Source organism: Bos mutus, chromosome 25 (assembly GCF_027580195.1).
Source record: "Bos mutus isolate GX-2022 chromosome 25, NWIPB_WYAK_1.1, whole genome shotgun sequence".
NCBI classification, from domain to species: domain Eukaryota; kingdom Metazoa; phylum Chordata; class Mammalia; order Artiodactyla; family Bovidae; genus Bos; species Bos mutus.
The window spans coordinates 23219241-23242345 of NC_091641.1; the positions used below are offsets into that span (position 1 = coordinate 23219241).

At 40.7% G+C, this 23105-nt stretch overlaps 1 protein-coding gene across 1 annotated transcript in view; it reads left to right on the forward strand.

The window, feature by feature from the left end:
• The window catches only part of DNAH3 (dynein axonemal heavy chain 3), a 247929-nt gene that overhangs the window by 174259 nt on the left and 50565 nt on the right, over positions 1 to 23105 (forward strand). The window contains exons 46-53 of the mRNA XM_070362916.1: positions 3081 to 3260; positions 7027 to 7150; positions 7231 to 7387; positions 7634 to 7777; positions 9045 to 9711; positions 11001 to 11166; positions 13031 to 13247; positions 18454 to 18636. Of these exons, the coding sequence (XP_070219017.1) occupies positions 3081 to 3260; positions 7027 to 7150; positions 7231 to 7387; positions 7634 to 7777; positions 9045 to 9711; positions 11001 to 11166; positions 13031 to 13247; positions 18454 to 18636 (1838 nt within the window). The remainder of the gene's footprint in view (positions 1 to 3080; positions 3261 to 7026; positions 7151 to 7230; positions 7388 to 7633; positions 7778 to 9044; positions 9712 to 11000; positions 11167 to 13030; positions 13248 to 18453; positions 18637 to 23105) is intronic.

Consider the following 23105-nt stretch of genomic DNA (forward strand, 5'->3'; position numbering starts at 1 on the left):
ATAAAATATTTCTGGTTAATGTAATTCCACATTCCTTCCCTCCCCTCCTATTTTCCTTCCTTCTTTTCTTCCATCTTTCCATCCTTTCTTCTCTCCTTCCCTCCCTTTCTTGCCTCTTTCATTTTTTGTTCCTTGTCCTTTCCTTCATTCATTTCCAAGTATTTTTAACTATGTACTATATGCCAAATTTTCCATGTTGAGACATGGTCCATGCCTTTTTGCCTGAGGGAGGATCCCAGTTTCTCCTGGGATGAAGTTGAGCCCATGGATCAGGCCAAGTTACTTTGTAGTGACAGTAGTTAGGTTCAGAAGGGGATTGTAGTATTTACTCTCTTGTGTCTCCAGAAGCAACTCACACACTGTGATAAGCTTCTATTCCATTAAGTGCAAGATAAATATGTTATCAGTATATGAAGAAATCTAATAGTTACCAAATAAGCACATTGAATTTTTCCAGAATTTTATCTGTTTAGAAAGCACTTCCTCATTTATTTCTTTTGAGCCTCACAACCCCTTGAGTTTACTGGCCATCATGATCTCTTTGTTGTTGTTATTCAGTCACTAAGTCATGTTCAAGTCTTTGCGACCCCATGGACTGCAGCAAGCCAGGCTTCCCTGTCCTCCATTATTTCCCAGAGTTTGCTCAAGTTCTTGTTCATTCAGTCAATGATGCTTTCTAACCATCTCATCTTCTGCCACCCACTTCTCCTTTTGCCTTCAGTCTTTCCCAGCATCAGGGTCTTTTCTAATGAGTTGGCTGTTTGCATCAAATGGCCAAAGTACTAGAGCTTTACTTTCAGCATCAGTCTTTCCAATGAATATTCAGGGTTGATTTCCTTTAGGACTGACTGGTTCGATTTCCTTTCAGTCCAAGGGACTCTCAAGAGTCTTCTCCAGAACCACAATTTGAAAGCATCAATTTTCCGATGCTCAACCTTTTTTATGGTCCAATTCTCATATCCATACACAACTACTGGAAAAACCATAGCTTTGACTATATGGACTTTTGTGAGCAAAGTGAAGTCTTTGCTTTTGAATACACTGTCTAGGTTTATCACAGCTTTCCTTCCAAGGAGCAAGCATCTTTTAATTTCACGGCTGCAGTCACCGTCTGCAGTGATTTTGGAGCCCAAGAAAGGAAAATCCATCACTGCTTCTACTTTTTCCCCTTCTATTTGCCATGAAGTGATGGGACCAGGTGCTGTGATCTTGGTATTCTGAATGTTAGGTTTTAAGCTAGCTTTTTCACTTTCCTCTTTTGACCTCATCAAGAGGCTCTTGGCTGCTCTTCATTTTCTTACATTAGAGTGGTATCATTTGCATATCTGAGGTTGCTGGTATTTTTCATGACAATCTTGATTCCAGCTTGTGACTCATCCAGCTTGGCATTTCACATGATGTACTCTACATATAAGTTAAATAAACAGGGTAACAATATACAGCCTTGTCATACTGCTTTCCCAATTTTGAGCCATAAAATTTGAACCAATTTTGAACCAGTAATTTGTTCCATGTAAGGTCCTAACTGTTGCTTCCTGATCTGCATACAAGTTTCTCAGGACACATGTAAGGTGGTCTGGTATTCCCATCTCTTTAAGAATTTTCCACAGTTTGTTGTTATCCACACAGTTAAAGGTTTCCTCATAGTCATGGAAGCGGCAGTTTTTCTGGAATTCCCTTGCTTTCTCTATGATCCGACAAATGTTGGCAATTTGATCTCTGCCTCCTCCACCTTTTATAAACTCAGCCTGTAAATCTGGAAGTTCTCAGTACATGTACTGCTGAAGCCTAGCTTGAAGGATTTTGAGTAACTTTACTATCATAGGAAATGAACACAATTATCTGTTAGTTTGAACATTCTTTGGCACAACCCTTCTTTGGGATTGGAATGAAAACTGACTTTTTAAAAAAATCTAATTTACTAATCAATTAAATGAGACTCTGAAGGTTAAATTCCCTGTTCAGGGTCAAATGTCTAGAAAATTCTGGAGCCACAAGCCAAAACCAGGTTTCTTGGTGCCAAATATATTATGCTATCTACTCTCTTACTGCTAATTCATAGAATTCTCATTTAGTAATAGTAATTCCCTGCTCTTCTGAATTATCTCATGTTCTGTCTTTAAAATTAAGGTATTGACAGTAAATGTTGCGTGTATTTATATCCTTGCCAATTAACAACAGCTTCTTAAAGGGAGGGATCATATTTTCTTTTCCCTTTCTTGTCCTCCCTCCCTCCTTTGTCCTTTACTCTCATCTGTTCTCCCTTCCTATTTTTATGGTATATCCAAAAGCAATTTAAGCTTTGCAGTCAAACAGACCTACGTCCAAATCTCACTTTTTAACCCTAAGTATATTATTCCATTACCTTCAGTTCCTCACCTCTAACATAAAGGCAATGCTATATTCCTCTTATAAAGTCATCATCTTGAGTAGATGAGATAATATGTATAAAATTCCTAAAATGTTACATGACACAAAATTGGGCATTTAGTCAATGTTCATTGGAAATTATTGAGTGCCTTCTATGCACCAGTACTGAACAATGTACTATTGGAGAAAATCAATCCCTACCCTGGAGGAAATCACAATTTATCCTTGCCTTTTTGATTTTGCTCTTCAAAAACCCTAGCTTGAAGCTTTTCTGCTGTTGGAGTTCCCACTATTACCTGGTGGTAAATTAAATACTCTGTCAACTAGAAGCATGACTTTCTTTCTCACCATCATATCCCTAGAAATTAACAAAATGTCTAGCACATAGTAGACAATCTATATATTTTGGGTGAAGGAATGGGAAAAATTTTAATATCTGTTTGTTAATGCAAATGTATGCATCCTTCCACAGAGGATCTCATGCACAGAGATCTCAATAAATGCACAGAGATCTCAATAAACCAGGAAAGCCAGAACCCTGAAAAATATCTTCCATTATGGTGAAAATGTCCACTGGCTGAGCCCTACCTGGAGTGAGGGTATAACAATTGAGTGTGGACTCTCTCATAGAAGGATAGTCATCTGCTACCTCCTAAAAGACCAAAGGATGCCATAGACTTACAATCTGTGGCTATTACTTCTTTCCCCAGATGACCTCAACATGCCAGCCAAAGAGGTATATGGAGCACAGCCCCCCATTGAGCTCCTACGGCAATGGATTGACCATGGTTACTGGTTTGACAAGAAGGATACCAACAAGCTGGACATCGTTGATGTGCTGCTTGTGACAGCCATGGGCCCTCCTGGGGGAGGAAGGAATGACATTACTGGTACGTGAAGGAGAGAGTTCATTACTTTTTCTGCCACCCCCTGCAGAACCAGACCATCTTTGTGGATGGAGGGCTAGTGTAAGGCAGTCTGTCCTGATGGAAGATAGAGAAAGGGTATTTAGGCCAGAGACACTTGAGCTAGACTCAAGGAGTGGCATTTGAATATGCCGTGTTGAAAGTTGTATGAAATAGGATGAGAAGATGAAAAGAGGACTTGAGGAGTTTTTGGCTAGGCATAGAGGAACAGAGAGTCTCATGAAGAGGTAAGTTCTGTGTGGTCAGCTTGTGTTCTAGGAGCGAGGCTAGACGAGAGGTTCTCAACCAAAGGTAAATGACAGATTCACATGTTATGTTTCTTACAATTCTTTGGAGTCAGATAGGCCTAAATAAAGTAATAATAATAAACAAACAAATAAATAAGATTTTCCCCCATCATCTGACACTTTAGGAGTATATTTTGCTTCATGTGCAACTTCATCCATCCAGGTCTACAGGTTTCCATACTTTTATTCTGTGATACATCCTTGGTTAAGAATCTTAATGCCGTTTTCAGACTTAACATTCTGTGACCTTGCTCTCCCGGTGGCATATATCTTTCTGATTTGTAAAATAAGGAAGATAAACAGGGTGATTTTACTTGAGTACACAAACCATCACCTTCCACTTGCTACAGAGTCCAAGGGTACCTTTGCCTTGGGTTTGAATATAGCAGGAGCTCAGGCACTTAGCATCTATAAATTCAACACTTCTCTAACTCCTTAGAGGGAAAGGAACTTGGTATATTACTTTTCTCTAAGACCTACTCATTCAATGGGGAAAATATTTGCAAACTATCTATCTGATAAAGAGTTGAAATACAAAATGTGTAGGAATTCATACAACTCTATAGCAAAACAACAACATTGCTGATTATTAGAGAAATGAAAATCAGAATCACAATGAGATATCACCTCACACCTGATAGAATGGCTATTAACAAAAGTCAAGAGATAATAATGTGTGTGTATATATATATATATACATTTTCTTTATCCATTCATCCATAAATAGACACTTCTTGTGCATTGTTGGTGGGAATATAAATTCATGCAGCCACTATGAAAAACAGTAAGATGTCCCTCAAAAAATTAAAAATAACACTACTACATGATCCATTAATGCCACTTCTGGGTGTATATCTGGAGGAAATGAAATAATTTTCTTGAAGAGATATCTGTAAACCCATGTTCGTGCTGCATGCTCAGTCACTTCAGTCATGTCAAACTCTTTGCAGCCCTATGGACTGTAGTCCACCAGGCTCCTCAGTCCATGGAATTTTCCAGGCAAGAATACTGGAGTGGGTTGCCACGTCCCCCTCCAGTGGATCTTCCTAATCCAGAGATCGAACCCTCGTCTCCTATGTCTCCTGCATTGTAGGCGGATTCTTTACTGCTGAGCCACCAGGGAATCCCAGTCCCAAACTGCAACATTACTCACAATAGCCAAGTCATGGAAATATCCAAAGTGTCTATTTATGGATGAATGGATAAAGAAAATGTATATATACACACACACACACACACCCTGGGATATTATTTGGCTATAAAAATAATGAAATTCTACTCTATGTGACAACGTGAATGGACCTTGAGAATATTAAACTAAATGAAATAAGTCAGAGAAAAATAAATACTATATGATATCATTTACATGCGGAATCTAAAAATGCCAAACTCACAGGAACAGTAGTATGATGGTTGCCAGGAGCTAAGGGATGGGGGAAATGGGGAGACGTTGGTCAGAGGGTACAAATTTCCAGTTATAAAAAGAATAAGTTTTGGGGATCTGATGTACAATATGGTGACTCTCTAGCAGCATCAATAGAATTGTTACTTAACCTTAGTATGCAAGCATTTTGCAATATCTTATATGCATTAAATCATCATGTTGTAAACCTTCAGTTTATATATTTTATGTCAATTAATTCTCACTAAAACCAGTGAGGCAGTAGAGATCTATTCAGAAGGGAATGTCTGTTTCCCGTACATATCAAGGAAGTAGTAATTGCTAACATTTGCACAGCAGTTGACAGTTTTCAAGCTATGTCACAAATATGACATATTGAAAAGATCTTAAAGACCAATGCCCAAAACTGCCAGGAGCACATCTGTGGTCAGGTGAAATTGAGTCTATTAATTTGCTGCAGCAAGGGTCTACATAGCATGGAGAACCATGAGAGTGCCTGGTGAAAGGGCGTTAAATGGGCTTGTGCTGGTTGATGTGAAAAAGGCTTAAGAAACCAGGGACTCTGTTCTAGATTGGGTAGTCCCAGGGAGTGGGGACAATTTGAAGAGTAGGTATCTTAATTTTTTTTCTGTACTTAGTAAACAACTATAGTCACTCATATTAGTCTTGGGGGAAGTTTTCGTGATTTCAGAGCAAACTTCTGTTTCTGTCTTGTTCCATCATAGCTAGGGTACAACCACATTGGATGTTGATATTTAAAGAGATTGTGTTCACTGGAGAACCAACAGACTAGCTGATAATTGTCAGATCACCTGCCAGCTGTTAGGGCTCATATGGGAAAACTGAGGCTCAAGGCATTATTATATGGTGGTGGAGAGCATGGTTTGGCAGAAGACTGATCTGGCTTTTGGTAACATGTAATAAGCATTAGCACACATTAAGGACTATGCGTATGCTTATTATCAAAAGAATACATGACTTCCTCAAGGTCATGCAACTCTCCATATTTCCCAATCAAAGTGTAAAATATTATTCCAGCATTTTTTTAAAAGGTAAACCTACATATATCAGTACATATGGGTGATAAAAAAACCATAAAGAAATGCAAGATAGTAATTACTTTAAAATCAGGATAGTGGTAAGCTTTGGAGGGAGACAGGGAGAGGGCTGTGATTGGGATGGGATATATGGAGGGGCTTCTATGAAGGGCTGGCAAAGTTGTATTTCTTGACATGGATGGTAGATGTAAAGATGTTAACTTTATAATGATTCACTTTATAATTTTGGTGATTTTCTGTATCTGTGCTTTACTTTATACAGTAAAATATTTTTTAAAAATACATGCAGGCAAATTATAGAAACAGAAAATCGATTATTAGTTGCCAAGGGCTACAAGGAAATAGAAAGTGGTAAATGTAAAGGATTTCTTTTTGGAGTGATTATTCTGCTATTGATTGTGATAATGATTGCACAACTAAAATACAAAATATTTATTTAACTGTGTACTTTAAATGGATGAATTTTAGAGATATAAATATATGGATATCTAATATTAGATACATAGATACAGATGTAGAGCTGTAAGAACACCAAACTAACAGTGATTAATTTGGGAGGGGAGAGAGAATGGATTTAGTGTGTAGGAGGCAAGGGTTACTTTCTGTAAAAGTATTTCTGAATTATTTGATTATTTTATAAAAATAACACATTGCCATTATCTAGTAACAGTCTTGAGCACTGGGCTAGCACTATTACCAGAACTTCTGCAGTCGTGGAGATGTTCTGTATCTATACTGTGCAGTACAACATCCACTAGTCACACGTTTATCCTTGAGAAGTTGATATGTGGTTGATGAGACTGAGGAAATACATTTAATATTACTTAATTTTAATCCATATAAATTTAAATAGCCACATATGGCTAGAGGCTGCCATGTTGAATAGCACAGCTCTAGAACTTAAAGGCGGAGGAAAAACCGTTCTATATCTAAGGGTTGCTGCGCCCAGGAGGTAAGTGTGAGTGTGTGTGCATGTTTTCCAGGACGGTTCACTCGCCATCTGAATATCATTTCCATCAATGCCTTCGAGGATGACATATTAACCAAGATTTTCAGTTCAATCGCTGACTGGCACTTCGGGAAAGGGTTTGATGTGGTGTTTTTAAGGTAGGAGGTTCCTCTATTATTGCCTGGGGTCCTCATTTCTGGCCCTTCCTTAACTGGTCTGCCTTCTCCTTCCTCCCAAGGTATGGAAAGATGATGGTACAAGCAACGATGACAATTTACAAAGCTGCAGTGGAGAATTTCCTGCCAACTCCCTCCAAGTCACACTATGTCTTTAACCTGCGGGATTTCTCACGGGTGATCCAAGGGGTGTTGCTCTGCCCTCACACCCACCTGCAGGTCAGCCGCTGTCATTTCTGTTATCAAGTTCATTCAGTGATATCTTTGGCTATGTGGAATATATAATGATAATAGTAATAGCTAACTGTTATTAAGCATTTAATCTGTGCTAAGCATTTAATCTGTGCTAAGGATTTTGTAAGCATTATCTCATTTAATCCTCACAACAACCCAGGACTTAGAAACTGTTTGAAAACTACTGCCTCAGCCACCATGTGCCATTCATTCAAATAATTGAATTTTCAGGATGTAGAGAAGTTTATCCGGCTTTGGATTCATGAGGTTTACCGGGTCTTCTATGACCGTCTGATTGATCATGAAGATAGACAGGTCTTTTTTAACATGGTAAGGGAAACCACCTCCAATTGCTTCAAGCAGTCTGTGGAAAAGGTAAGCAAGACCCTGTGATCTTTTGACCTCAGAAATTGCCCCAAATATGTGATCATGCTAGTCTCAGATTTCAGGCTCCCTTCCTAGTAGAGACTTTGTTGTTGTTCTTCAGTCACTCAGTCGTGTCCAACTCTTTTGCAACCCCATGGACTGTAGCCCACCAGCTTCTCTATGGGATTTTCCAGGCAAGAATACTGGAATAGGTTGCCATTTCCTTCTCCAGGGGGTCTTGCTGACCCAGGAATTGAACCCAGATTTGTAGAATTGGCAGGTGGATTCTTGACCACTGAGCCACCAGGAAAGCCCAAATAGAGACTTATAGCTCTGCTTTCTGAATCTCAAGAAACAGTGTATTGAGCCAGCTAGTCATTTGATTTGGTGATATACTGCCGTTTTTGTTGTTCAGTCACCAAGTCATGTCCGACTCTTTGCAACCCCATGGACTGCAGCCCACCAGGCTTCCCTGTCCCAAGTAATATAATACTTGGTCCAATTTCACTTGACTTTACAGGTAACATATAAGTTTGGATACATTCAAACTTATCATTTATGAAAAGATGTTTTGTTTCTAATTAATGTAAAATACATTTTCAAGGTCAGATAACTTTTGAGTTAAGAAATAAAAACACCATGAATTTTTATTGTTTGATTGATGCCCTGTGTAAAGCCCAAGTGAAAGATTGTCTTTGTTTCCTATTTGTAAATATTTTCTCTTTTCCATTTTGATATAAGAAAAGTTTAAACCCTATATATTTGCATCATCTAATTCTACCTCTACTTTTAAGAAGCTATGATTTCTCCATAGAAAAAGTGCAAGTGTTTCATATTTCATCCAGAGGCCATGTACAGAAGCACTGCTAGTTTCTAATATCAGAAAGAAGAAGCATCTAAAACATTTCTACTCTAGGTACAGAGTGGGAACAGGGGCAAGGCCTGCACCTCTATTTGGTGAAGAAGCAAGTACATTACAAATGATCTCACCTTTTGACCACCTCCTCCTGGGATCTTATAATCTGTCCACCAATGTTTTAATCACTTAGCAAACCGATTGACCCTTGCTTTCACACTCTTTTCTCAATTGTCCTTTCATCATAGTCTTTACAACCATCAAATACACGTATTTTGTTTAAAAAAACAAAACTGTTGTGAACCATGATTTTGAAGAATGTGCTCAGAGGAAACGAACACATCTCCTGTTCCCTCCTTCTAGCTCCCACTACCATGGTAGTTGGAGTGAATGCCTGCCTGAGACTTATCTTTTCCACAGGTCCTCATCCACCTATCACCCACTGGAAAGATTGTTGATGATAATATCCGTAGCCTCTTCTTTGGAGATTTCTTCAAGCCAGAAAGTGACCAAAAGATATATGATGAGATCACTGACTTAAAACAGCTCACAGTGGTCATGGAATATTACCTGGAAGAGTTCAACAATATCAGCAAGGCCCCCATGTCCTTGGTGATGTTCAGGTTTGCCATTGAGCATATCTCTAGGATCTGCAGGGTCCTGAAGCAGGACAAAGGCCACTTGCTCCTGGTGGGCATTGGGGGCAGTGGGCGGCAAAGTGCCAGCAAACTGTCCACATTCATGAACTCATATGAGCTATACCAGATCGAGATCACAAAAAGCTACTCAGGCAACGACTGGCGAGAGGACCTGAAGAAGATCATGCTCCAGGTTGGGGTGGCCACCAAAAGTACTGTGTTCCTCTTCGCTGATAATCAGATCAAGGACGAGTCATTCGTTGAGGACATCAACATGCTTCTGAACACCGGTGATGTGCCCAACATCTTCCCTGCTGATGAGAAGGCCGACATTGTGGAGAAGATGCAAATGGCAGCCAGGACAGAAGGAGAAAAGATCGAAGTCACTCCTCTTTCTATGTATAACTTCTTCATCGAGAAAGTAAAAAAGAACCTTCACATTGTCCTTGGTAAGAATGAGAAAATTCATTTTGCCCTTTTCCTTGGATGTTTCAGGATCTCCTTGCCCTAAGCCCAGTCCTTTTACAATGGTGCCAGAATTGATCCAACCAAGGCACCTAGCTTGCCCAATGGTCAGTGCCTGGAATTCCTGTGCAAAATTCCATTCTCCTGAAAAATGACTTTAAACCTGTTCCACTCTCTTCAATTCTCTGAATTCTGCTCTGAACCCTCTCCTTCGTTTTAGTACATTACCCTGCCAGCCCTACAAAATAACATCTGGAGTTTTTCTCTCTGTGAATATCATCTCCAATCTGTCCAGAAGCTTAGGGGTCATGTTTAATACTTCTCTTCATTACCATGTCCTGTCAATTTTTGCCCTCTTGTCTCTATCTCTGCCACCTTCAAATTAGCTAAGCTGCTATGAATATCATCTCACCCAGACCTCACCTCTATAGCCTTCTAACTGTTCTCTCTATGTCCACTCTGTTCATTCCAGACATTTAAGTTCCACTGAATCAGGATGCTTTCCACTGTCAGGATTTGTTTTTCTTATATTGCAAATCTGTTCATTGTATATTTACATACACATACACACACAAATTAAAACACCTGAATTACTTTCTATTCAGATAAAGACCAAAATCCCTAGCCTATAGTTTTATAAGACCACCTGCCAGACTGTCCCCTGCATCCTCTCCGCTCTCCTCTCAAACCATGCTTCCCTTTTTTTTTTTTTAGCCACACTGACTTTTTCACACTTCCACCTATGCATTGTGCTTCCTACTAGCAAGTGCCTGGTACACGTTGAATATAAATAAGCAATTAACAGAATTTGGGGCATAGAATCCAAAATTTGTGGTTAGATGGAGATGAGGTCAGAAACCAGCTGATAGGGCCCCCACAGCAGCCTCCGTAAATAGCTGTGTATAGGGCACCAATGGTTCCCTGAGGTCTGTGAGTCAGGACAAATGCAGCAAGTAGATCAAAGGGCTTAAAACACTCTGGCTATATGATCCTAAAGATCTAGAATGGATAATATAGGATAATGTGAATATTGAAAACCAGACAGAAGACTCTTGTAATAAACTGACTTCCCATCACAAAGTTGCATGAAAATATCCCATGATTCCCCTATGCTTTCCAGGCACTCGTCCTGACTATTCCCAATTATACTCTTGAGTACCAACAGGAAACATGACTGCTCCCTTATCCCCATTAGAATCCTTGGAATGACCTGTCTGTCCCTTTTGGCCTCCTTGACTGGGAGAAAGAACTAATGAAATCTGCTTTTCATTAGCCATGAGTCCAATTGGGGACGCCTTCCGGAACCGCCTGCGAATGTTCCCTTCTCTGATCAATTGCTGCACAATTGATTGGTTCCAGTCTTGGCCCACAGATGCCCTGGAGTTGGTGGCCAACAAATTTCTAGAAGATGTAGAGCTCGATGACAATATTCGGATACAGTAAGTGCTAGCTGCATTTTAGTACCCCAAACAAATATTTCAAATGAAAATCAAGATATTGGCTCTATTCTTTTTGCTGTTTTAAGATTTATCAATTTATGTATGTTCTGTTCTGTTCAGTCACTAAGTCGTGTGTCTGACTCTTTGTGACTGCATGGACTGCTGCATGCTTGACTTCCCTGTCCTTCACTATCTCCCAGAGTGTCCACTGAGTTGGGGATACTATCTAACCATCTCATCCTCTGCCTCCCCCTTCTCCTTTTGCCTTCAGTCTTTCCCAGAATCAAGGTCTTTTTCAATGAGAAATAAATTATAAAAAATAAATACCATTTAGATATTTAATAAAACACCTTTGCTGAAAAAGAAGAATATTTCACTGTTCAGAATTGTTCTAGAGATGTACTGTTGTCTATGTACTGTTGTCCAGCTATGAGAACCTGGATTTCAATAATCTTAGAGCATTCATTCTCAACAGGGGGGATATTGCTGCCTAGGGGATGGTACTTGTGAGGGATTTTGTTGTGAAAAAAAAATATTTTGTGTGTAAAGCACAGACACACAAAATAAAGCACTGAATTTTGGCTAGAGTAAGAGAAAGGATAAGACTGTTGACCATTCTAAGTGTCCTATGAACGTAAGGGTCACGTCACCTGCCTTGTATGGTTCTGTATCCTTAATACCTAGTACATAGTAGGTTCAAATCCTGCTCATTAAAGGAGTAAATAGAAAATGAAGAAGTAGGTAGTGGTCAGAATGTTCATTGCTTTAAATTCCATTTTAAGATCTTTGGACTTTGTTCTCTAGGCCCAGGAATGCTTAACCTGGGTCTATAGGCTCATGACCAGAACTCAGAGGGTCAGTGAATGTGAGTGGGGGAAAGTACATCTTCGTTTTCATTGACATCTAACTGGCACTTTGCATTTCTTTTAATGATGAACATAGGCAATAAACCCCATAGGATTGTGTAGGACCTGTGACTTTGTTACCAGTAGGCACTGCAATTATTTTCATAACTCGTTCAGTCATTACAGATGCACCAATTTATCATCCCCTTCAAAATGATGGTAGTTTTCAGACCTGTTGTCCAGTCTTACTATTTAATGCTGTAGTTGGCAAACTATGATCCATGGCTGAGTCCAGTTCACAGCCTTATTTTTGCAAATATGCTTTATTGGAAAACAGCCATGCACACTACAGAGGCAGAGTTGAATAGTTGCTACTTGAGACCATGTGGCTCACAAAGCCTAAAATAGTTACTATCTGGTCCTAACCAGAAAAAGTCTGTTGACCCCTGATTTAACATGTAAATGAAATCACACATATTGAGGCTTACCTGCAGTAGTTAAGAATCCATGCTTCCAGTGGATTCTTAACCACTGCAGGCTGTGTGGGTTCGATCCAGGTCAGGAAACTAAAATCCTACATGCCACAAGGCGCAGCCAAACACATGCATACACACATACACATTACTATATCATAAATTTGGTGTTTAAAATATTTAGAAAAATCTTTAACATAATTGGTTTCTTTTGTAATTCTATAATATATTATTTTATGCATTAAAATATTATTCTGAAAAGTCCAGAGGCTTCATCAGACTGCCAAAGATTAAAAATTCCTGCTTAAGCCCTGGTGATTCACAAAAGTGATTAAAGCTGGAAATTGCCTGATCAAAGTTCATTCTAGTAAGACTATATACCTCCCCAATCCTTCTTGAGGCTCTGTGGACATGCTTCAAAGAACTGGGGGTTCTAGCTGGCCAGTGTGAGTGGCTTTCTCACATCCTTACTTCTGTGAACCAAAGCTGTGCTAGATCTCTCTGGAGCAAGTTGGGCCTGTCTGACCACCTTTGTGTCCTCAACAGGGTCATCTCCATGTGCAAATATTTCCAGGAGAGTGTGAAAAAGCTGTCACTTGATTATTACAACACCCTTCGAAGGCACAACTATGTTACCCCCACCTCCTACCTCGAATTGATCCTAACATTCAAGACACTCCTGAATAAGAAGAGGCAAGAGGTTGATATGATGAGGAACCGATATCTGACAGGCCTGCAAAAACTTGAATTTGCAGCTTCACAGGTAAGCACAGACCAAATAGTACTGGGACAAAGAGGTCCAGAGCTAACTGGATGCGGTGAAGCACTTGCTCAGATGCAGAAGTCAAGAGAGCACAAAAATAAAGACAGCGTCTGACCCTGCGCTCACCTCACTCGCTTGACCTAATCCATTACAATAAAATCCAATAGTATATATAAAAATACAATAGTATATATAAAATATGAGACTTCCCTGGTGGCTCAGAGGGTATATGGTGACTCAGTTTAGTTCAGTTCAGTTCAGTCACTCAGTCGTGTCCAACTCTTTGCGACCCCATGGACTATAGCATGCGAAGCCTCCCTGTCCATCACCAACTCCCAGAGTTTACTCAAATTCATGTCCATTGAGTCAGTGATGCCATACAACCATCTCATCCTTGCTGTCCCCTTTTCCTCCTGCCTTCAATCTTTCCCAGCATCAGGGTCTTTTCTAATGAGTCAGTTCTTCGCAGCAGGTGGCCAAAGTATTAGAGTTTCAGCTTCAGTATCAGTCCTTCCAATGAATATTCAGGACTGATTTCCTCTAGGATGGACTGGTTGGATCTCCTTGAAGTCCAAGGGACTCTCAAGAGCCTTCTTCAACAACCACAGTTCAAATGTATAAATTTTTCGGTACTCAGCTTTCTTTATAGTCCAACTCTCACATCCATACATGACTACTGGAAAAACCATAGCTTTGACTAGACAGAACTTTGTTGGCAAACTAATGTCTCCGCTTTTTAATATGCTGTGTAGGTTGGTCATAACTTTCCTTCCAAGGAGGAAGCGTAGTTTAATTTCATGGCTGCAATCACCATCTGCAGTGATTTTGGAGCCCCAAAATATAAAGTCTCTCACTGTTTCCACTGTTTCCCCATCTATTTGCAAGGAAGTGATGGGAACAGATGCCATGATCTTAGTTTTCTGAATGTTGAGCTTTAAGCCAACTTTTTCACTCTCCTCTTTCACTTTCATCAACAGGCTCTTTAGTTTTTCTTCAGTTCAGTTCAGTCACTCAGTCGTGTCCGACTCTTTGCAACCCCATGAATCACAGCACTCCAGGCCTCCCTGTCCATCACCATCTCCCAGAGTTCACTGAGACTCACGTCCATCGAGTCAGTGATGCCATCCAGCCATCTCATCCTCTGTCGTCCCCTTCTCCTCCTGCCCCCAATCCCTCCCAGCATCAGAGTCTTTTCCAATGAGTCAACTCTTCACATGAGGGGGCCAAAGTACTGGAGTTTCAGCTTTAGCATCATTCCTTCCAAAGAAATCCCAGAGCTGATCTCCTTCAGAATGGACTGGTTGGATCTCCTTGCAGTCCAAGGGACTCTCAAGAGTCTTCTCCAACACCACAGTTCCAAAGCATCAATTCTTCAGCGCTCAGCCTTCTTCACAGTCCAACTCTCACATCCATACATGACCACAGGAAAAACCATAGCCTTGACTAGACGGACCTTTGTTGGCAAAGTAATGTCTCTGCTTTTGAATATGCTATCTAGGTTGGTCATAACTTTCCTTCCAAAGAGTAAGCATCTTTTAATTTCATGGCTGCAATCACCGTTTTCAGTGATTTTGGAGCCCCCCCAAAAAAGTCTGACACTGTTTCCACTGTGTCTCCATCTATTTCCCATGAAGTGATGCGACCAGATGCCATGATCTTCATTTTCTGAATGTTGAGCTTTAAGCCAACTTAGTTCTTCTTCACTTTCTGCCATAAGGGTGGTGTCATCTGCATATCTGAGGTTATTGATATTTCTCCCAGCAATCTTGATTCCATCTTGTGCCTCATCCAGCTTGTGCTTCATCCAACCCAGCGTTTCTTATGATGTACTCTGCATTTAAGTTAAATAAGCAGGGTGACAATATACAGCCTTGACGTACTCCTTTTCCTATTTGGAACCAGTCTGTTGTTCCATGTCCAGTTCTAACTGTTGCTTCCTGACCTTCCTAATGGTTGCTTCCTGACCTGCATACAGATTTCTCAAGAGGCAGGTCAGGTGGTCTGATATTCTCATCTCTTTCAGAATTTTCCAGAGTTTGTTGTGGTCCACACAGTCAAAGGCTTTGGCATAGTCAATAAAGCAGAAGTAGATGTTTTCTCAAACTCTCTTGCTTTTTTGCTGATCCAGTGTATGTTGGCAATTTGATCTCTGGTTCCTCTGCCTTTTCTAAATCCAGCTGAACATCTGGAAGTTCACAGTTCACGTACTGTTGAAGCCTGGCTTGGAGAATTTTGAGCATTACTTTACTAGAGTGTGAAATGTGTGCAACTGTGAGGTCATTTGAGTATTCTTTGGCATTGCTTTTTTTGGGGATTGGAATGAAAACTGACTTTTTCTAGTCCTGTGGCCACTGCTGAGGTTTCCAATTTTTCTGGCATGTTGAGTGCAACACTTTCACAGCATCATCTTTCAGGATTTGAAATAGCTCAGCTGGAATTCCATCACCTCCACTAGCTTTGTTCATGGTGATGCTTCCTAAGGCCCAGTTGATTTCGCATTCCAGGATATCTTGCTCTAGGTGAGTGATCATACCATTGTGTTTATCTGGGTCGTGAAGATCTTTTTTGTATAGTTCTTATGTGTATTTTTGCCAGCAATTCTTAATATCTTCTGCTTCTGTTAGGTCCATACCATTTCTGTCCTTTATTGTGCCCATCTTTGTATGAACTCTTCCCTTAATATATCTAATTTTCTTGAAGCGATTCCTAGACTTTCCCATTCTATTGTTTTCCTCTATTTCTTTTCATTGATCCTTGAGGAAGTCTTTCTTATCTCTCCTGGTTATTCTTTGGAACTCTGCATTCAAATGGGTATATCTTTCCTTTTCTCCTTTGCCTTTCACTTCTCTTCTATGGTGGCTCAGTCAGTAAAAAATCCACCTGCAATGCAGGAGATAAAAGAGACACAGGTTCCATCCCTTGGTCTGGAAGATCACCTGGAGAAGGAAATGGCAACCCACTCCAGTATTCTTGCCTGGGAAATCCCGTGTACAGAGGAGTCATGGGGTCACAAGGGTTGGACGCAACTTACTGACTAAACCACCACCACCACCATATATGAATATATATATATAAAGTACAATATTAATAGTATATAAAAATACAATAGTATATATGAATAGACTGAGTTTTTTGGATCCCTCTTAAATTTTGTGCCCAGTGTAAGTGCCTCACTCACCTCACCGTTGCCCCAGCCCTGGCTATTCTCAGTGGAGGACTGGGCAGAATAAGGCAGTGGTGAAGAACAAGGCCTAGGCTCAAATTCCAGCTTTATAGCTTATCAGCTATAGAACCTTGAAGATTCTCTTCTATAAAAAAAAAAAGTGATAAGTCTTCACTTCATAGGACTATATGAAGATTAAATGAGCTAACACAAGTGTAACCCTTAGCAAAATGCCTGGCATATGAATTAGTAATTCATTTGTGCTTGAGCCACTTGACAAAACCATATTAAGACATGAATTTTCAGCACCAATAAAGAACTAAGGCAACCGAATGGTTTTCAGTGGGTTGGCCTGGCACTGAATACACAGCAGATCCACCAACACGCAGCACAGGGATGGGAAAGAACATCAGAAGTGGCTTCTGTTGCTCTCTTCCTTTAGTTGCAGGGTCCAACTCAAGGTCCTTAAGCTTTTAGAGAGCTGCTGGAAATTGGAGTCTATCCACATAAGGGTGAGTAAACTGTGTTATTTGAAGAGCAGCAAAATGACCTGAGACAGTCTAGACCAGTCAAGGGAATGATGGTGCCAGTTAACTTTCCTTGAGCCCTCCCACCTGTCTGGTGCTCTGTATGAGGAAAGTGCAGTTATCATCACATCACCCACAAAGAGATCAAGGTCCCAGAGAGGACAGACAACTTGCCCATGATCACACAGCCTCATGAGTAGCTGGTGCAAGTGATGAGGTGAAAACTGAAACGTAAGTCTGAGTAACTCCATAGTCTGTGTTCCTAATCAACCAGCTCGCTATGCTTCCTCTCTCACATGGGCTTTCTGTGGACAGTGGGTTCAAGGTTATGAGACTTTCTTCAAATAAACATTTGAATTGCCTTAGAAGGCAGAATCAGGACCAGTGGGTGAAAGCTGCATGGGGGTGGATTCTGTTTACTAGAATTTTGTTGAGGATTTTTGCATCTATCTTCATCAGTGATAGTAGCCTGTAGTATATTAACACTTAACAAATTCCATATATATGTGTTAATATACTCTATTGGTGTTTCTCTTTCTAACTTACAAAGATGCTAATGATGATCCTATATGCAAGGCAGCAAAAGAGACACATATATAAAGAATAGACTTTTGGACTAAGTGGGAGAAGGCGAGGGTGGGATGACTTTGAAATATGTATATCACCATATATAAAATAGATGACTTGTGCAAGTTCGATGCATGAAGCAGGGCACTCAAAGTCGGTGCTCTGGGATAACCCTGAGGGATGGGGTGGGGAGGGATGTGGGAGGGGTTTCAGGATGGAAGGACACATGGGCACCCGTGGCTGATTCATGTTGATGTATGGCAAAAGCCACCACAATATTGTAAAGTAATTATCTGCCAATAAAATAAATTAATTAAAAAAAATTTGTTTAATTGCATGAGGGTAAATTCCAGCCCCTTATCAGGAAAATCTAATGTATTAAGTTGTCTCAAAAATGGTCCATCTCCCCTCCAGAGGTGGTGACCTCCCCATCAGTAGAAGTATTCAAACAGTGGCCAGAAAACTACTAGACAGGAATGTTGTAGAGGGCATCAGACTATTGGGGGAAAAATATGACCTTTAAAGTTCTGTCCTTTCCAGCTATCTCAGCCATGTATATTCCTTCACAGACTTAAAAAAATGTAGGGGTTTTTCCCCTAACTTACTTCTGTCTTTCCCTGCCCCCAATACTAAAGTATAGTGTAGGCTCAATACAAGAATACCTTTTTTAATGTTGTATCTTTTAAAAAAAATTTAAGATTGCTATTATATGTCTAGTGCCTATCATAGAGCTTGATAATTACAACACATAGCATGAACTAAATAATGACATATTACAAGATCAAAGAGAGAAACTCCAGCCAACAAATATGTACCCAGTACCATTCACATCATTTGTATTTTCTGCATGTATTATCAGTTAGAGAATCATTTCAACTTTTGCCAGCTGTTCCATTTTTGACATTTATATAGCTGACCTGGCACCCCACCCATCCTCTCTTCTTGCCAGGTAGCTGTCATGCAAGTGGAACTGACTGCCCTCCAACCCCAACTCATTCAGACCTCTGAGGAGACCGCTAAGATGATGGTGAAAATCGAGGCAGAGACTCAAGAAGCTGATGCCAAGAAACTTCTAGTGCAAGCAGATGAAAAAGAAGCCAATGCTGCTGCTGCCATTGCTCAAGGAATCAAGGTATAACTTGCTGAGAGGAAAGAAAGGGAACCAGCATTTTCAGGGTTCATCTGGTATCTCACTAGAGCCTAACAGAGTCTCACAGAATATACACGGTCATGCCTATCTTGCAGAGGGAAACAATGAGACTTGAAAGGTTAGTTTCCCAGCAACACAGAGCTAGTAAAGGACAGCTGGCTCTCTCCAGGAAGAATTATTGTTTTACAAATACTCTCCATCTCAATCAAAGTCGTATAAGCCCCAGCAGTATCTAACCCTGTTTCATATTTCTTTCTTCTCATTGACTCTTTTCTGGCCACAATGGCCTCCTAGCTATTCACTAAACACAAGGCATGTCCCACCTCAGGGCCCTTGCACGGGCTGTTTCCCCTGACTATCTCCTTCACCTCAATCATGTTTTTGCTCAAATGTAGCTGGTGTAAGGTGTGGAGTAAATATTTGTCAAATGACAGAATGTTGAATCTAGAGGACCCCATTTGAAGATAATTTTTGTACCAAAGAAGAAAAGTCCTGGAAAGGGCTTCACCTGTATTCAGATATTAGAAGCAAATCTGATTGATGTTCATGTTATATATTTCTCCAAGCATTTTCAAGTATACAATTCCATTTGAGTATCACAATGACTTTGGACTTATAGTAATGACAGCCATCAAGGTCTAGAAGCCAACAACACTGGAGTTCAGTGGTAAACTGCCTTTGTCCGACGTGTTGGTAGGATCCAACTCCAAGGCTCATGGCACTTAACTGAAGATACTTGTCCTTGTGCCTCACATAGCAGCTAGAAAACTCTTTTGACCATTCTTCAAACAAGAGCTTGAACAAGAATTAGTTTGTGTCTCACTTCTAGATCATGGGGTACTTTTTCAAAAGAATAGGCCTTTTCTCCAGTGAGTCCTGAGATTCACTTGGGTCCAGTCCCTGGTCTCAGAATTCCACAGTGCATGCCCTGGATAAGAGGGCATGCTCACTCATAGTCCTACTGGTAGGACTGCCAGTGGAACCATGAAAGACATTGACCACTAGGCACATAATGTAGCAGGTAATTTACCATTCTATAACAGGATGATAATAAAAGCTACTACTTACCAGCACCATTATGGTGTATTTGAAAGTGAAGTGAAAGTCACTCAGTCATGTCTGACTCTTTGTGACCCCATGGACTGCACAGTCCATGGAATTCTCCAGGCCAGGATACTGGAGTGGGTAGCCTTTCCCTTCTCCAGGGGATCTTCCCACCCCAGGGATCAAACCCAGATCTCCCACATTACAGGCAGATTCTTTACCAGCTGAGCCACAAGGGAAGCCCAAGAATACTGGAGTGGGTAGCCTATCCCTTCTCCAGCAGATCTTCCCGACCCAGGAATCAAACTGGGGTCTCCTGCATTGCAAAGGATTTTTTACCAGCTGAGCTACCAGGGAAGCCCATAGTATATTTGGTATTTCTTTATTTAAAAAATATTTATTTAACACTTACTTTTTGCTGGCACTTTTCTAGGCAGTGAGGAAATGGGAGTGAATAGAGAGTTTCTTCTCTCTTCTCTCCTGTACTTGATTTATATTAACTTTCATCATCCTAACAACCCTGCAAGGCAAATGGTATCATTCCTAGTTTACAAATGAGAAAATCATGATACAAAAACTAAAATGATTTGCCTAAGATCACACAGTAACAATGTGATTGAACCGGGATTAAAATCCACATTGCTCTGATTCCAAAGCCCTTGCATATGACCACTATTTCAGGAGTTACAAAAATTAGCAGCTGGGCAATATAATATGCTATGACACATACAGTATTTCTTTTAATTTGAAATAGTTATCTACTTGTAAAAGTCAAAAGATTTCAAGTAAAAATTCTAAAATTTCAGCTTTCCTTAGAAAAAAGTCGGGCTCTTGGGTAACACTGGACCTGCATTCCTGGGTTGCATCCATTGGCAGCATTAAATAGCTGCTGTCCTTTGTGTGTTCCAGCTCATCAAAGTCCCAGTCAGCTTACCTGCCACACTCATATCACTGGCCTGGCCCCTGTGCTGAGTGCTTAGTCGCCCAGTCATGTCCAACTCTTTTCAACCCCGTGGACTGTAGCCCGCCAGGCTCCTCTGTCCATGGGGATTCTCCAGGCAAGAATACTGGAGTGGGTTGCATGTCCTCCTCCAGGGGATCTTCCCAACCCAGGGATCGAACCCAGGTCTCCTGCATTGCAGATGGATTCTTTACTGTCGAGCCACCAGGGAAGCCCAGTGGCTGGCCCCTAGAGCATGTGAATGTGCAACTCTTCCATGGTTCTATACTAGAATCAGGCATGTCAGGGCTCAACTTTGCTCTGCCCATTCCTAACCAGTTTCCTAACCTATAAAATGGAGATACTGAGAGAAAAACATGTAAAGCTTATGGCATGTGTCCAGCATACAATCAGAGCTTAACAGCCCATGTTAACTATCCTCCAAAATTGTCATTCTTGACCCTGTACCAAGTGGACTTGCCTGTTTTATGAAGACCAGCCTCTCACCATGTGCAGGTATTCTCACATATAGGGTTGTGTTGTACAATGTCAGGGGAAAACAGTGACTTGCTGGAACAGGAGGGAGGCAAGAGATGACATTAGCTTTATAAGGAGATGGCCCACCACACCCATTCCTGGGCAATAAACTGCCACCTATGGTTTTGGTGCGAAGGGTGAGGTCTAGTGCTCTGCCATCCCATCCCCAAGTACTGGGAGCGACATCCCGGAGGTGAGTCAGGAAGTGAAACTCTCCAAGGAGGAGAAGAAAACCTGTGCTTGCTCTAAGGCTCTTTTTGTAAGGACCAGAAACCCCTCCTGAACCTCTCATGGCTACAGCCCTTTTCCACACAAGGATGGATGATTTTCTTTAAACTCTTCACATGCCTAGAAATGGGAGAACCTGGGAGAGCACCCAGTGTGGTACTTAATGAAGTTCAGAGGTTCTGCAATGGAATGGGATTCACATTAGGAGGATCAGGAGATGGGCAAGAAAAGAGTCAGTCCTCAAACGCTTTGCTCCCAAGTAAAATGGTTTGCTTAAATTGGTCCATTCTTTTTAAGCTAATGTGTCATTTCTTTCCCCCATAATGAGAATCATAACTAATGCCAGAAGTACTGCAGAGTTGATTACATTCTGTCAGTAAGCACTGTGATTCACAAGCCTCGAACAGCTTGCTGCTCTGTGCACTGCTAAGCTACAGGGGTCATTTTTCATTATAATTTCTTATCATGGAAGCAAATGATGTAGCAGTAATAACACATACAAAATGACTTTTAAGAGCTCAGCTTTAACACTTTTCCACTTTTCCAGGCTTCCCTCTAGTTCCTGTCTATACACGTGGATAGGTTTATTATTGCAACTGTAGCATAATTGTGACTTGTTTTGTGGTTTTGTTTCCTTAGCAGCTTATCACAAATGTTTTTCCAAAATGTCATATAATCATTTTAATGACCATTTTAAGTAGGTGCTTCACCCATCAAGTAGCCATTCCCCTATTGGGCATTGAAGTCTATTATTTCCTGCCTTGTTCTCAGTGTTTCCAGAGTATCAGCTTGAGTCTCTCAACAGAACTGTGTGCCAGAATCACCTTTGGAGTTTTAAAAATGCAGATTCCCAGACCCCTCTACCCCCACACCAGACTGAATGAATCAGAACCTCTGGGTGTGGAACAAAGATGTGGATGCTCTAAATGCTCCTCAGTGACACTGATGCACAGTCAAGATTGAGAATCACTGTTAAAGATAACGTTACAACCAGAGGCCTTTTGCATCTTCGTGGATCACAGCCTTGTTGTGGCAAACGAGCTTGCTGTGTAAAGCAATGAAGCTCTGAGCCATGCTATGCAAGACAGACAGGTCATACGTAGTTAAGAGTTCTGACAAAACATAGGAGGATGAAATGGCAAATCACTCCAGTATTCCTGCCAAGAAAACCCCATGAGCAGTATGAAAAGGCAATAAGATACGACACCAGAAGATGAGCCCCCCAGGTCGGAAGGTATCCAATATGCTACAGGGAAAGAGCAGGGAAACAGCTTCAGGAGGAAAGAAGATGCTGGGCCAAAGTGGAAATGACACTCAGTTGTGGATGTGTCTGATGGTGAAAGTTAAGTCCAATGCTGTAAAGAACAATATTGCATAGAAACCTGCAATGTTAGAACCAAGATAAATTGGACATGTTTAAGCAGGAGATGGCAAAAGTGAACATCTACATTTTAGGAATCAGTCAACTAAAATGGATAGAAATGGGTGGATTTAATTCAGGTAACCATTATATCAACTAATGTGGGCAAGAAGCCCTTAGAAGAAATGAAGTAACCCTCACAGTCAACAAGAGTCCAAAATGCAGTACTTGACTGGAATCTCAAAAAAAGACAGAATGATCTCAATTTATTTCCAAGGCAAACCATTCAGCATCACAATAATCCAAGTCTATGCCCCAATCATTAGTGCTAAAGAAACTGAA